The sequence below is a fragment of the Larus michahellis genome, chromosome 10, assembly GCF_964199755.1.
Source record: "Larus michahellis chromosome 10, bLarMic1.1, whole genome shotgun sequence".
NCBI classification, from domain to species: domain Eukaryota; kingdom Metazoa; phylum Chordata; class Aves; order Charadriiformes; family Laridae; genus Larus; species Larus michahellis.
Genome location: NC_133905.1, coordinates 3694174 through 3710152, shown reverse-complemented (window position 1 = coordinate 3710152; position 15979 = coordinate 3694174). Strand labels below are relative to the sequence as shown.

General features: G+C 50.2%; 1 protein-coding gene across 1 annotated transcript in view; it reads left to right on the top strand.

Annotated features, from left to right (window-relative positions):
• PODXL2 (podocalyxin like 2) overlaps positions 1-15979 on the top strand; it is a 30583-nt gene that overhangs the window by 12680 nt on the left and 1924 nt on the right. The window contains exons 3-6 of the mRNA XM_074602833.1: positions 7683-8578; positions 9629-9703; positions 12655-12811; positions 14428-14489. Coding sequence (XP_074458934.1) covers positions 7683-8578; positions 9629-9703; positions 12655-12811; positions 14428-14489 — 1190 coding nt within the window. The remainder of the gene's footprint in view (positions 1-7682; positions 8579-9628; positions 9704-12654; positions 12812-14427; positions 14490-15979) is intronic.

Genomic DNA, 15979 nt, shown 5'->3' with positions numbered 1-15979 from the left:
GATATTGTAATAGCATCCCTAAATTGGGCAGCCTTCTCCTGTCATGCAAAGCCTGTGCGTGAGAGATGCACACAACCAATGGTTCTTACATGCTGCATGTGTGACAGATGCCATGTGATACCTTGTGGAACTGTCTGATGACATCTGTTAGGTTATTTTCAATGTATAAATCCATTAAACAGTTTCAAACAGATGCTGTTTAAGGGAAAAAAAAAAAGTTTACAGTGTAAGTTTTCCTTACGTGAGTTTTCCATCCAAATGACAGCGTAGCCCAGTATAGTTGGTAGCTCTGTCCCAGGCACAGATTTGAGACCCTGTGTCAATCAAGGCACAAAATGGAATTGTCATACTACTGGAGAGAGAAAATTCCCAGCTATGGAAGGAGACCTGTGCTGGTTTCTTTCTGTATTTGGTGTAAAGATACTGGGCCTGGAATTGGTGGTCTTGTTGCAGATAGGCCCGATCTGCTGAGATTTCAAAGCTGTATTAATCATCTCTCTTTTTTTTTTTTTTTTTTTTTTATTTTATGTCCTTCTGAAGTCTGTGTGGGGAGACTCCTCTGCCTTTGTGTGACTTTGAGGCTGCAAGAGATAAAAAGTAATAACAATCTGCAGCTGCTGCTCTTTTTTTTTTTTTAAGTGCACTCAAACATCCTTTAAAAATATTTCTGGAAAACATGTGGCATCTAGGGCCACCTGTTAGTCCATTAGAAAGTGAGAACAAACTCCCACTGGCAGAGCACAGCTCAGCTCTGATTCTCCTGAATAATGTGCTTTTGCTGATTTATGCTCCGGAACAGTAAATCTACATTGACATCAGTGAGCGTCAGCCTGTGGCAGGACCCTGAGATTTGTCTTATTCTGTCTGAGTGTGCTCAGGAGTGCAGGTTTGCCTGTGTGCTAACCCGTGCACAGCTGCTACCCGGTGGAGCTGCATCTGAGAGAGATGGATTAGGTCTGGTAGGGTTGTGGATGCCATATCATATCCTTAGGAAAAGAAGCAGCGTGTGACTCGTACTTCAGCCAAGAGGCAAGTCAGTGGAGCTGTGAACCTGTTACTTTTGCATCCCACTGCTTTCAGGCTTCCAGGGAGCTCAGAAGCTTCTCGGGTTGTAGTTTGGATTTGGCTGCTTTGTTTCATCTTTGGTATCAAATCGGCCTGAGCCACAGATCAACCCTGAAGACAGCGTGGACTTGCAGGGACTTGCATCTGGCCCTTCTTGTCCTCCTTTCCCTTCTTACCACCTTGCCTATCTTGTTTTGCCTGGAAGCTTCCAGTCCCCCATGTTTTCCTACTGTCACAGATGCAACACCTCTTCTAGCTTCAGGGGTAGAAGATGGGAGTCGTTAGGGCTGCAGGTCCCTTTGAGTCCCTGATTTTTTTTGTGAAAGCATTACATGGTGGCATATCCATCCTGGAGCACTCCGTGGTTTGCACCTCACTCTGTTCTTCTTTGGCTGAGTCAGAACGCAGTGTTCCTCTTCCTGTGAAGGCTCTAGGTTGAGTTAGCCTAATCGTTATTTGCTGGGAGGTAAGGGCTCCCAAAAACTGTTGGGAGACTTGTGAATGTCTGGTGAATGAAGGCACTTAGTCCCTCTCCTCCCTTTCCCAACAGCTGAGCCTCCAGGCATTGGGGTGCACCATCACATCTTCCAGTGTGAATGGTGGCCTGGCATGAAGCTCGCTTCATTACAGCCAGGGTCTGCTCTCTTAGCTCCAAGGTTGTGCTGTTGAAGAGCAAGGCATGACTGTGCTGGGAGCTATCAAATCTAGTCCTATGGATTGGTGATTCACTAGGATGGCATGTGGTGCTTTGGGCGGGGGGTGGGGTGGGGTGTGGCAATTGTAATCTTTTAATTATTCATAGTAATTAGCAGAAGGGATTCCCAGGAAAGCTAGGATGAAGGATAGCAGGACACACAAGCTAGAAGGACCGTATTCAAAGAAAAATAAGTTTTCTGACCAGTTAATGGGATAAAATATTTTCCATTCTCAACTCTTCTCCGATAGTGAGATTCACTTCCTTTCATGATGAATTACTTGCCTCTGGCCAGAGGGATCCCAGTCTCTCTCAGCCTTACTGAAATCTGCTGCCTCTTCATCCAGACTGACAGCAAATCTGCAGTTCTTAATACCATCTTCAACCCAAGCATTAATGAAATGAAGCACCTGGTAAAGACTGTCCACGTAAGAAGCTTAGTGCTGAGCAGCCCCTGCCTGAGCTCAGCTCCCGGGATGCCTCTTGTTTGTGCCCTGGTTTAGTGTACACTTACACGTTAGGTGATCTATCTTGGGACAAGCCATCTCGACCAAGACATTGCTGGCAAAGGCTGACCTATGACAAAGAGGGTTTCTCTGTGCATCGTGTTATTCTGGTGCAGCTATCCCAGACTGACTCTGTGTTTGGGTGAGGGTGGCTTATTCTAGCCTTAATGCATACAGTGAGCAGGAAAAAGGCATGGCTCTGTTTGGGAAAGGCTGTAGAACTTAGTGCCCAGGCTCCACCTGAAGCAAATTCCAAGCGTAATGAGCCCTAACCACTTTGCGATGCTGCGTCTCGCTTCTAACTATGATCTCTTTTGGGTGTGTGGACCTGTCTTGGAGTCGCAGATACTAACTTCTCCTAGCTCTTCTGGAAGATTAGGTTATTAGCCCCAACTGGCTCAATTCCAGCACCAGTAATTGCATTTTGCCTCTTTGAACGCCCCCTGCAGTTTCAGTCAGATGGAGTATGCCTTTTTGCAGTAAGCCTCACCGCTCTATAGTGCAAAACGGCGAGCAGATACCACCTCAGACCTGGCTGCGTTTTAAGCAGCGAGTAGAGTGCGCTCTGTACGTCCCAAAGTTGGCAGGTGCTTTAGAATGAATGGTGCTATCGGGCTGCCTTGTGGTGGGAGCCCAGGAATGTTCTTGTCTTTATTACAGTGCCTTCTAATCATCAGTAATTCAATCACTGGTTAACATGATCTTCCCGTTTAATCCAATAAAGACCCTTATGGTCAGGTTGTGTGTACTAAAAACAATGACGCTCACCCATTTTCTGAGCTGTCACAGTTGGTTTAAACAGCTAATAGTGGCAAATACAGGGTAGGGAACCTTGTAGGGCATGAGCCCAGCTCTTCTGAATGAAGGAGGAGCAGAGATGTAATGAATTAAATGTCTGTCTGGGGAATCGTGCTTTGGCACACTGCCAGGTCTCGGCCCATCTGGTGTCAGGGAAGTTTCGGTATTGATTTCGGAGGAAGCGGGACATCACCAAAGTGGCAGCTCTTGCAGAGATTTGGAACTCATATTCACCTCTCCCAGGGAAAATCATCTCCCCACAAGAAGCAAGTGAATCTGTGTGACCCAGACCTAGGTCTGCTAGGAGATGCAAAGGGCAGGACTTGGAGTGCCAGGAGGGCTGTGCAAGATGGTTTCTTTAGAATAATAGCGCCTGCGTTTTTACAAGAGAGCCTGGAAGGGAAAAGCTAGGGGGTGGAGGCGAAGACAGCTGGATGCTGCAATATGAGTAATATCACCACTGGTGGAAAGCATTAGGGTTGTAGCTAAGGATGTGGTGGCAAAGAGGTGAGGCGGAGGTGTGGAATTTCATATCGGTGAAGCAGACTCCCAAGGGGGTGGTGTGACTGAGAAGCTCTGGGAGAGTACATGACGCGGAGCTGTGGCTGCCTGCTACACTCGTCTGGTCCATCCCTGCTGGACTGTTTGGCCAGAGACTCTGGGACAGTTTTGTGGCTACAGCAGGCAGTTCTCCTGAGCTGTCCCCATCTGTGATCAGGCTGGCTGCATCGTGGCTTGGCTGCCTTTGTCTGTGGCTGGAAGGGGTACATGGCAGATGCCACCTCTGTGTGTGGCCATAAGTTCCTGTTGTGCTCCAACTTACTGCTGATCTTGGTGGGAGACTTACAGAGCAGACCCTGGCAGGGAAGGAGCTGATGGTGTGTGCGGTTACTGTCTCCTCCCTTCTCAGGTGCCCTTCTCTTTGGCAGTGCTCTGCTTCCTTGCTGAAGTTAGGTGAGCTGATAAACAAGCCTGGTGAATCTGGCATTGCAGCCAGCTCCATAATACCTGTCTCCTTTAACAGAAGACAATGCCCCACTTCTGCAGCAGGAGCTCAGGTCACCGGCATCTGTCTGGCCTCTCTGTTCCATGATTGCTTTTTCTCTCCACAAAAGCTGGTGGGGATGGGAGTGGATAGCACTGGCATAGGTAGGTGGGAAGGTCTGTGGCTTCAATTCCATGTGCCCAGGGCATGGAAGCCAAGCATAGAAGGTCTGCTGAATGTAGAGGACAACCAGATGGGCCGGTGGGTTGTAGGGTCAAGAAGACCACTTTCTGAAGGGAAACTGCTGGCTGAATGTTGGAAGGAGCCACTAAAAATGGGAGATGCCCTTTGAGTTCCTTTGGGGCTGGGTATAAGGGGAACCAAGGGAAATGCTGAGGAGACTCTTCCATTGGGGAAGCTCTTAGTTCTGCGTTGCACAGATGAGAGACAGAAACCAGCTTGTCTGAAAGGAGCCTTGGGAAGAAGATGCTGCGATGAGCTCAGTGGCTGGGGGCACACCAAGGAGATGGACGGCGTGCAAAAGTTCCTTCAAATCATAGAAGAGGGAGGTAAATTAAAAGAAAATATGAGTATCTTAAAGAGACCTGATCTTGAAAAGTGGACAGACACCCTTTGTGGAGACAGTAGGAAGTGATTCCAGACAGGAACTAAGTGTCTAGCTGGAAAGTCTGGAAGGAAGGATTGACTCACCATCCCTGAACCTCCGAACCTGGAAAGTGGTTGAACCCCTCTGGGAAATTAGTTGTATGGAGAGCTCCTTCTTTTAAGGAGCACAGATGAGCACAACTCTGACCAAGTTTCACTGTTCTCTGTGCGAATCTGAATAACAGCCCTTGCAAGATTTGATGAGAGCTGAGGGGTCTTATGAACCAGACAGGAGAAGGATGCTCCCAGCTTAGCATGCAGGATAGTGGAGAGACTGGTGGCAAGTGGGGATGCTAACTCAATTAGCAGTGAGTGTGAGGATTCCTGTGTCTGCTTCTGCCCTGTTGATTTGCTGGGCCAGAGAAACAGCTCAGGTTTCAGTCTTTGACTGCCCTATAAGACAGAAGCCTTCTGGGAGAGAGTGGGATGGGTTCTCCTTGAGCTTCCGTCACCCGGGAGAGATGGCAGAGGCGGCAGTCCCTCTGGCATCCTTAGATCTTCTTGGTGGAAAGGCGACAAGGCTGCATCATGCAAGGCTCTCCCCCACAGGAGTTAGCTAATCTGTGACAGAGCACCTTAAGGAAAGGTCGAATGTGTGACTTCAAAGGAAAGCTGACAGGCTGGGAGCAGTTCCATCTCCCATGGGGCAGACCTCATGCTGCTTTTTCTTGGTTTGTTTTTCTGCTGTGCCCATCTGCCAGTTCTTACTTTCCTCCAGGTGGGAAGAAGGGCAGGGAAGAGAGGAGGTGCAGAGGAGTCGGGAATAACTGAGAGTGTCTTTAGGCAAAGGAGATGGCAGGTTGGATCACTGATCCTTGAAAATAACATCTCATCTGGCTCGGCCCTTGTTTTAAGGGGCAAACCCCTCACTTTTCACCCATAGCACATTGGGGCAGGCAGAGTTCCTTTAAGTTAGTGGTTTTGGTGCAAACCTTGAGTAACCCTGCAGCAGGGGGAGCGGCAGAGCCCTGGGAGATGCACTAAACCTTCATCATCTCTCTGAAGAGGGTCCTGACCTAATGTCCTCAGTCCTGTGGCCTGTGGCTGTTCCTGCCATGAACCACCCTCCATCTAGCAAGGCAGTGACTCTGTCTGCAGATGCTGGGATGAGTAGCTGTTGGTAAGGGCCTTTGGGAAGACCACTGCCAGGCAGCGGAGGGCAGATGGTTTTTGTATGTCTGTGCTGCCGCTGATTGCTCTTCCCAGCCTCCTTGGCCTCTGAGGGAGCATCACCAGGTGGGCTGTTGGGTAGCAGTAATCCTTTAATTCTCTGGGTAGAGCCTCAGTCAGGATGGGTGCTCTCTGTTGAAACACAGCAGCTAAGCGGACCTTGTTTCTGCATGTGGTGGTCAGTAGATCTCAGTGGCCTGTTTGCAGCCAGAACTGGGAGACAGTCACCACGTCACAATCTCAAAGGTCAGCAGCTGGATCATGCCCATCTTTGGGCAGCATCTGGAGGGAGCTGCTGACAGCATGAAGGGAGTGAGGTGAGGTGTGGGTTAGGGAAGCCACTTGCCAGCTGAACAGGAGCATCTTTGCACCTCCTGCTCAGGGTGGAGGAAGCAGCATCGTTCTCTGCTCAGAAGGGATGGGGAGGAGCATGCAGGAGCAGCATGGGCAGTCCTGGTTGCCAGGGAATATCCAAGGCAATGGATGTGTTTGCTGACATCCATTTGCTCCCTCCGTGCCTGGGAGCTTGCACCCGCTCTGACAGCAGCAAGCGATGGATTGGAGTCAGGGATGCACGGAGATTCCTCGTGCGGATCTCCGCTGTAAGGCATCCAGACAGCTGCTGCCCGCTGTGCTCAGTGGAGCATCTGCTTTGGCAGGCAGGAGAGGAGATGGGGGGCCTTGGGGATTTCAGACAGTCACTTAATAACAATAACCGTAAACAGGGCAGGGTGCTTATTTCTGGCTGTGGAGGGATCTTCTGTCGGAATATGTGCTGTGCTTGTCTTGAGGAGAAAGGGAGTTAATTGGGATGCAAACTCCTGAAATGGAGCTCCTTGGGTACAGGCAATTTCTCAAGAAAGACGAAGGTTGGTTTATGCCTGCCACTCTTGAGCTTAACGTGTCTGATCTTACAGATACTCTCCTTATCCTGGGATCCCAGCTCCTTGCTGTGCTTCCAGAAGAAGCCGCTGCCTACTCTAATGTTATATCTGTGAGGTTCCTCTTTCTCCTTCAGCATCTACATTTGTCTAGCAACATCACATGCATTCGTGGCCAGAGCCATGGAACAACCAGGGGCTGAAGTTGGAGGTGGGGGGAGTTAGATTTGGCTCCTGTCTCTGGCTTCTGTTTCTCTGCAGCAAGACTGTTCCTTTATGACACAGAAAACACATAATGGAGATGTTTGTGGGATGACTTTTCTGCCGTGAAGTGCTGTACAAGTTGAAGTTCAGCATTTCAAAGATGCCCAGGTTGATTCAGGTTTTGGTGGTATTACTTGGGCATGTCAGGGAGTAGGATTTGGTTTGCTGTGTTGTTGTTTCTCTTCCCTAGTATTTCCCATTTAGCTTGTGGCTGACTGTTGGTACCACCCTGTATCTTTCCGAATCCCATGTGAAGTGAATCCCTGTGTTCCAGCTTGATTCCTAACAGTCATAACCTCACCTTGGAGACGCCAGGTATCAAATCTGTTATTTGCAGGTCTCCTGGCTAGCAGAACTGTGAAAACACCTTCGGGACAGAAAGGAGTGGGGGAGTGGGGAGAGTGAACATGTGAATTACCCCTAGGGAAAGCGGGTTCGCTGGGATGGGACAGGGAGCTGGGGAAGTGCAGGAGATTGCACTGTACTTGTCAGATGGGATTGTTATTTCCAGTGGCAGGCTACCTGCTCTTAGAGGGTCTCTGCCATCTGACTCCATCTGTGGCTAGACACATATAATGGGGTCTCTCTGCCTTTCAGAGTTCACAGTTACTCAGGATGTGACATGACATGAAGTCTCCTTGATATCTTTTTAGATTACAGCTTTCCTGCTGCATCTCAGAAGGCCCTGCTGAAAGGGAATGGGACACAGGTGAAAGACAACTGGGAAACAGCCACAGTCCAGCCCCCGGCAGAATTTGTTGAGCCCGACTTGCACACGCCTTTCTCGAGCACACTGGAGGAAGAGGAGGGGCTGCTCCCTATAGACCACTCAAGAGGAGGAGTGGAGAGCCTACACACCTCAGGGCCAGAGGTTGCATCTTCTGAAGTGGTGGGCCAAGAGGAGGACTCCTCTCTTCTGTTTTCCACAGCTTCTGCCAGGCCAGGTGCTGTGACCAAGGCAGCCACAGGAGGGCAAGAAGAAGACTCTGTTCCTCCAGGCTTAGACCTTGGGAGCAGCATGGGACCAGGTGTTCTGCCTGTGTCCTCTGTATTTTCTACTACTACGGCTGTGAGGTCTCCCAGTATTTCAGAAGAGCCCTTTGAGGTGACAGCTGGGGACACGTGGTCTGTTGGGGGAGCAGATTTGGAGCTAACTTTGACTACGACAAGAGCAGATCTTTCAGAGACCGCAGTGGAGGCTGGTGGGGAAGAGCATTCAGCCGGAGAGGAGTTCTCAGAGACCACGGTGGGGTGGGAGATGCTGGAGCCCACGGTGCTAACCAAAATGGAGCAGACCGTGGAAATGCCTGTGGGGACACCCTCTCCTGGAGGCAGCTCCCCAGGTATCCAGACTCTTCCTGGCAGCGAGCAGCACCCCACTTCTTCTGCGACTCAGTGGGACAGGTTTGATGAGCCTGCAATGGATCCCATTTGGAATGACACCGAGTCGGCCACTGAGACTGTGGCAGCAGAGAGAAGCTTGTCACCGCAGGCTGGGGATGCCCGCATGGCCGTGCTGCCAACGGAGATGCCCTGGGACTCAGCACAGGTAGCACTGGGAGCAGGGAGTGGGTGAAAGGCTGCAGCAGAGATATTTGGGTACTTCTCTCTGGGAAGGAATGTTTAACCCCTTAACATTACCCATGTCCCTAAGTCTGACTGGTGGAAGTATCTCCTTCTTTTCATCCAGCCAAAACAGAATTTTGGGGGATATTTTTCACAGCACTTCTTAAAGGGTATCTATCATCCTTGGTGAAAGCCCTGCCCCCTCTCATCTTCCCCAGCAAACTGCTGCTCAAAATCCTCTTCTAATAAACACCAGCCCTCTGGGGCAGGCACAGCAGTGAAAGCTCCTTGTTTTCTCAGCCTGCATTATTGGAAGTGTCAGGACAAAAACGGCCCCAAGGATTTCTGGAAAGGGAGTGAGAAGGAAGTGCTATTTTTGCTGCTGCCTGCAGGGACCAGATGCGGAGCAGGTGGAGCAGGGTATAGCAGTCTGTGAGGATGTTGGTCGAGGAGAGCCTGCGGGAGAGGAGGTGTGAGGTGAGCTGCAGTTCCCAAATCCAGCAAACTGGCAGCTGGTTAAGGGAAGACAGGTAGCAGAAGCTGGCTGATGAGAAAGTACTGGGGACAGCTTTGAATTTTGCTTTCTGCCCCATGCTACTCAGGCGCCTGAGCAAGTGACTTAGGCCCTCGGTGTGTCTAATCCTGCCTGCAGACTGCTGCCCTGTCTCACCAGTTTGTTTAAGGAACACAGAGGCTCTTAAATAGGTTTTGTTTCCTGTTGAGTGCTGATCACATACAGAATAAGGCCGCAAGTGAGGGAGCTTTCCTCTGACTACCTGGGGTCTGTCTAGAGGTGGGAGTAAGCTGGGCTATGGCAAGCTGGCACAGTAACCTTGTCCCTGCCCCCTGTGCTAGCACTGAAATGATGAATCCTCCTTAGTGCAGAGAGTTAGAGGATAGCTTTTTTCCTTTTAGAAGTGCTTCTTGGGGTTACGGCACAGCCCCTTGCTCCCGTCCCTTGGGTACCCTGTGCTTTCAGCAGGAGAGCTGCATTCACTACCCAAACCCAGCTGTCTTTGTCTTGTTTTTCCAGGTGATCTGCAAAGACTGGAGCAACCTTGCAGGGAAAAACTACATCATCCTGAATATGTCGGATAACATTGACTGTGTAAGTCAATCCAAAGAGGTTTGATGGTATGGGGGGGAATAGCACTTAGAGATGTGGAGGCAGGCACAGCTCTTGCTATGTGCTTTCACTACAAAACATTTTAAAAGCATTAAATCTCAACTTCCCTATAGAGGCTGTGGAGAGAAGGGGAGGAGGACAGAAATATTCCTGTTCCCCAAGTGGGAAAAGAGTGGGTGGAGAGAGAGGGTTTTGCTCAAAGTCTAGCACATGTCAGTCCCATATTGGATTTTGACTACCTCCTGGCTGCTAGTCTGTGCCAGTCAGTACCTGGATTGTCATGAGACACGAGAGTTTTTAATATTGCACCTCTTACTGGTAGGACACGTGGCAGGATTGAAGTGTGATTCTCCTTCCCTCTCTTACTTTTCCTTCCCCTCCTTCCAGGATAGACTAACGCTCCTCTGATGGCTCAGAGGAATAGGGACTCCCCATTTGCAGTGTGAATGGTTCGGTGTCAAGCAGCTGTCACTAAATCGTTCTTAAGTGCCTCTTCTCCCCACCCTGTTATCTGGGTCTGTTAACCAGCCACGCTCTGCTAATCCGATGCCTGTCCATCCATCCCCATAAAGCTGCAGTTAATTCATGAGCCCAAAACCCCCTCTGGATCCCTGGTAAAAGGCTGGTTCACCTCTGCTGGGCCTTTTATCAGTCACTTTAAAACCAGTTGTGAAAGGCTTGGGGTCAAGGTGCCTTTCATAATTCTAAGAAATGATTATGAGCCTGACAGCCTGAGACAGAAATGTTTCATTGGGGAACCGTGTTCTGGCCTCACGTGTCTGTGCTCTCGCTTACTGTGGCTCCTGTTGTGGGTAAATCGGCTGGTTTTGTTGCTGCAGGGTGGCTCTGTGGCACTGAGCTATTTCCTCTACCGGTGAGTTGTTGGGGGGGAGGTTGTGTGGTTTTTCTTTGGGGTTTTTGTTGGTTTTTTTTTTTTTTCTAAGGTGAACTTCTTGGGGACAGAGGAAACAGGGGAGTTCCCGTACACAATAAAGCACGCTGACTGCTTTATGGGTAGATGAAAAGTCAGTTCCTCCTGATTTAGGCAAACTGGTTTACTCTTTGGAGGGTTTTAAATATCTCTGCTACAGTTCACAGTCGCAGCTCAGAAAATCAGTCCTTGAAAAACCAGAGTCCTGCTGCCCTGGTCCCTCTGTGTCCTCGTCCCCATTGCTCTCTCACATCTCTGTAGAGTCTAAACGGTAGTTAATTTTGCAATACGTAGTGGCTTCCTTCCTGTGGTCACCTGCACTTGTTTTGTTTAAACCACTGGAAGGGTGAGAACTGGAAAGCAGATGTCTCTTGACCAAATTGTGTCTTTACTGTTGAATCCTCAGTTCTGCCTTGCTGAAAGAAGACAGTGCCCTGGGATAGGCAGGACTGAACTGTTTTTCTACTTGATTTCATGTTTCAAAACATATTTCCCCGTGCATGATTTGTGCCGTCCTCCCCTTTATTCAGAGGGACACTTGTCAACATACATATTTAACATGAACATTGCTTCGTTCCCTGCCTCCTGTTACAACTTTGCATGGCTAAAGCTGGAATTGAGCTCTTCTGCTTTCCACTGAGGTTGATGCACTTTGTTTCCTACCCATGATAATTCGCTCAGTTTGGGCAACTCAGCTACCCTCTGCCTGTCCCTTTTGTTTTCTGGTTTTGTGTATCCAAGCCCGCTGGTGTTTGGATTTCCAGGGTTGTGAGGGAGAACCTGTGTTGCAAGTGCTGTAGTTTAAATTGGTGTGAATGCAGATTTCTCACACGTCTACTATGTTTTGATGCCCTGATCTGGTGTGGTACTGAGTCACGCTGAAGAGCTGAGGGCCGTGGAGGACGCTTAGCCCCTTCCAGAGGGTTGTACCTTGAGCTTTAATGTCCTTCATAGCGCCAGGCTTTTCCCTGCTGCAGGGATGATGTCAGTATGGCGGGGTTAAGCTGGCAGCCCGTTTATTTTCCTAATGGGCTCTGGGCAAGGTGGTCACTTCAGTCTCTTTCTGGGCATGTCTCCTACTCAATATACCTAGGAATTTTGCCCAAGTGAGGACTGCAGGATCTGACCTGGAGGTGACCTCCACCTTGGCACAGGTGTGTTCAGGCTCCTTCTTAGCGCCCTTTTCCTCACCACGGAGATTTTATCAGTGCTGTGCAACCTCTGCTGTCCCCATCACTAGAAACATCTCGCCTCTGCCCTCGGGCTGAGCTGCTCCCCCTTCTTTGCATCCCCCACAACAGAGCCGCGGGCTGGCAGCGTGGCGGTGAGCGGCAGCCGCAGCTGAGCTGAGCAGCACGGTGCTGCATCCTCACGCTGCTCCTCCTGCCTCCCCGTGCCAAAACCCGTAGAGGAGGCACTGTCAGGCCCTCGTGATTCAGGCCCCAGTCATCGGTGTCTTTTCCAATTAGGCCATTTTCGGCACAGGTCTGTGCCTGCCCTGAGCGCTTCGAATTGCCATGGCAACAAGAGCTCTCCATTTTATTAATCATCTGTGTGGCCTTCAGGTTGGCATGGCAACCGGAGATAAGAATAGAAACACAGGAGTGAGACAGCAGCAAAGGAGCCCGCCGAGGGATGGCTGGAGCATATCAGGCTGAGCAGCACCCGCTGACCCAGCGCTGGCTGCGGGGAAGAGCCTGGCTGCTTCTTTCTTGCCTTACACGATAATGTGGCTTCGGGATCCCTCTGTACCGAGGGAGCTGGGCTCGGCGCGGTGTGGGGCATCTGGCAGCCTCGGGAGCCCAGGAGGAGGGTTGGTGCGTCAGGAGATGTACGTGGGTCCCGCCTGGGGCACTGGGGATGTGTGGGGAGCGCTGCACCAGGTTTAGCATCGCTGGCTTTTGGGCACGCCTGGTTCCGGGGTCTCGGCTGTGCAGTCGTGCCAGCCCTGCATCTGCCCTGTTCCCACCATGCACTCACCAAGGTCCCTTTCCTGTGGCAGGAGGAGTTTCGGCTGGAGAGGGGTCCCCAGCTGTTGGCACTGGTGGAGGATGCCTTCTCCAGGCAGGCGGACGGACTGCAGGACCGCTGGCTGATCTCTCTGAGCAAACCCAATGAGAACGACAAGCACTTGCTAATGACACTGGCAGGGGAACAGGGTAAGTGCTGGGAGAAGAAGCTTCCCGCGATGGCGGGAGTGTCTTTAAGGGACTCTCAAATGGAGCTACTCAGCCGTGTCGGAAGGAGCTGTTGCTCTCTAGTCCATTTCAGTCCCACCAGTTTCCAGTGTTAACTGGACTTGAGGGATGGAGGGGGACTGAGGACATAAGACCCTTTTTCTTCACATCTGCCTTCTGGCTTGTCCGTCACCGCTTGCACGAAGCTCCATCTTCTGCGTTTTGCCTGCTGCTTTGCACCATCCTTGGATTGCCTTCACTCAAGCATCCATCAGCTTTATCCCGGTGCTTATATACTCTCTACCATGGGCAGGCCACTGCCATGCCAGGACACGACAGCCTGCTCGTAGTTCACTTCTTAACTGTGAAGTCCTGTCTGAACTGGGCCAGTCCTGATGGTGCCTCCCCAGCATCCCCAAAGAAACAAAAGCTGACAGTGAAAGAGGGGCTGGGCTGGAACATTTTGCCATCTCTTTAATTCCCTTTTGGTAGAGGGATGCTTTTCCTGTACTGCTTCTGCTGCCTGCTTAGTGGTGAAGGCCTCTAATGTTGACATTATGGCCTATATGGAAAAAAAAAAACAACAGTATCCTAAAATGCCCCACAGTGATATGAAAATAGAGCTAACATTTAAGTGGTATTTGCTGTATCAATGCCTTAAATCATTGCATCTCTCCCAGGCCCTTGGGCTGGAGCGCGTGCCAGTGAAAAGGCTTTGGTAAACATTTGGTCTTCTGAACTAAAACCTTCCTGTCATCGTGAGAGGGGACATCTCCCTTCCTGGAAAAGAAAATGGGTCTAACTCCAGCGGCACAGCCAGGCTGGGAGATATCCCTCAGTTTAGAAACCTCAGAAACCAAAGCATTTTCTGCTCTGAATAATCAAGCTTTTGTTCAGTTCCTCTTTTTACTGCTGTGCGAGTGAAGGGAGAATTGGGCTTCAGCCTCTCAGTCCTCCCTGACTGCTCCTGCTGGCCTGGCTGGGAGAGCATCCTGGGAGCTGTTGGGGAAGGAGGGTCACAGGAAGGGGTGGCTCAGTGCGGGCTGGTGGCGCCCTGACTGAAGCCATCTGCCTGGGAGTGGAGCTGTTACAGCACGTCTCCTGCAGCCTCTGCTGTTGTGCCAGGCACAGCACCCTGCCAGGGTGTCCTGCAGAGCAAAACACACCTGCTAAAGGTTGTGACAGGTGAGCATGGAGCTCTGGGGGAACATCTTGAGTACTGCAGCTCGGGGTCAAGTTGTGCTGGATGGAGTGGCTGGATTGGGCAGTGTAGGCACCTGCCTCCATGACTTTTTGGACGTTGCTGTTCAATCCCAGAGCAGACACAGATCCTGAAAGCTTCTGTGACTGTGGGGAGGGCACCTAGATGCCTCCAATGGCAGTTCGTACCTGGATTTTTCCGCCCTCTTGAAGAACATTTGGAGGTACCCTTGGTTGTGGTCTTTGTATTCTTTCAGCCTTCTAACATAAAGTACCAATGAACAAAAATGTGCATTCCCCTGCTTCCATTTTATTTGGGATTTCACAGTGATGAGTACATCTATCTGAGGTAACCTGAGCTGAGAGCAGCAATGATCTCTCCCCCTCTTTCTTTACAGGTGTCATCCCTACAAAAGATGTTCTCATGGCACTGGGGGATGTTAAGAGGAGCTTAGCCGAGGTAAGAGCATGTCTGCCTGCATCCATTTGTTAAGACTACCTATACAATTAAAATAAGCACCTTGAAAACTGGGAGCATATCTCAGTCTAAGCAAGTGCTGAACCCACAGCAGGTGAACAGGTGAGTCAGACACTTGGCAAACTCCCCTTCTGCCCTCTCCGGTAGTTGCCAGGCCATCAAATATCTGCTCCCATTAAGAGAGTAACTGTGGGTTATTCCCTCCCTGCCTTTCTGGCTTGGTTGTGAAGCTGCTTTTTGCACGTTCATTTTGCTGGGATACTTGGTCTCATCCCTTCTACACTGTTGCCTGTGGCGATGTGGGTGCTGCAGAGTCCCAGGTTGGGCCCTGCTCACCCTACAGCTGATTTACATACATTGGCGGCTCAAGCTTTGCTGAAGGAGGTGGGAAAGGTGCCTTTACTGGATGGGACACGTTCACACGCCTTCTTCCTCCAATCCCAGGGTCTGCATTTCACTCCTTTAGACAACTGCCTACACAAGGGCAGGTAAAGGACCAGAGGCGATGGATGCCAGACTCCACTACCAGCTGCCTCTAGCCCTCACATATTCCCCTCTAACCCTGGGGAGCTTGGACGAAGATAGAGATGAGGACAAATTAGTTCCATGATCTTTGACTTTGCTCTTTAGACCTATGGGATATCTAGGCACTGAGGGTCTGATTCTGCTAGGTTTTTTACACTAATGGAGTAACTCTGCTGACTTTAGCAGCAGAGTTGGGCCACTTCCTTGCTCGCTGTCTGCTCTCAGGTTTTTCCCTGACATAACAAACTAGTGCAGTTAGACAAAGCGAATTAAGTGCTCAGTGCTGTATTGATTGGCTTACACCAGAGAAAGTGCAAAAAGCCAACCCTGTAGAAATTGTGTGACTGAAGTATCAGCAGCTAGAACTGTCCAGAAAGGAGAATTCATGTTGGTGCAAGGTTTGACTTCTTTGTGTAACTGTGACCCTACGTTAACGTGCATTCTACCAGAGCAGCGCCTCACCACCTGCCTCCAGCTCTATCAATAATGAAACACTGCTCATTGCGCTGACCTTGCGCTAGCATGAGCTTGGAAGGAGGAGGGAGGATATTCTCTTACACACGTCATACTACCAAATTGATACATAACCTGCTTGAAATCTGCCCAGTCACGGGGACTGATGTTGGGCTTTGTTTGCTGACAACCACAGGGGGCCCATTTCTAAGGCAGTTTTTTGGATCAGGGGCAGCTGTCCACTTTCGGGACCTCAGAAAGACCACTCTTAGGACCAGAGCTTTAATGGAAACCTATTTATTTTGGTTTCATTCTCTGTCACACAGTCACCAAAGCCTCAGCCCCCATCAGTGGCCCATAGTTTGTTTTGGGTACTCTTAATCTTGGGCAGTTTCTTCCATGGAAGCCTCCTTGTCTTGCATATAGGTGTGATCCGTGTGCAGGTGATCGAGGTAAGATTGTGCGTATTGTCATTTGCTGATGTGTCAGCTTTC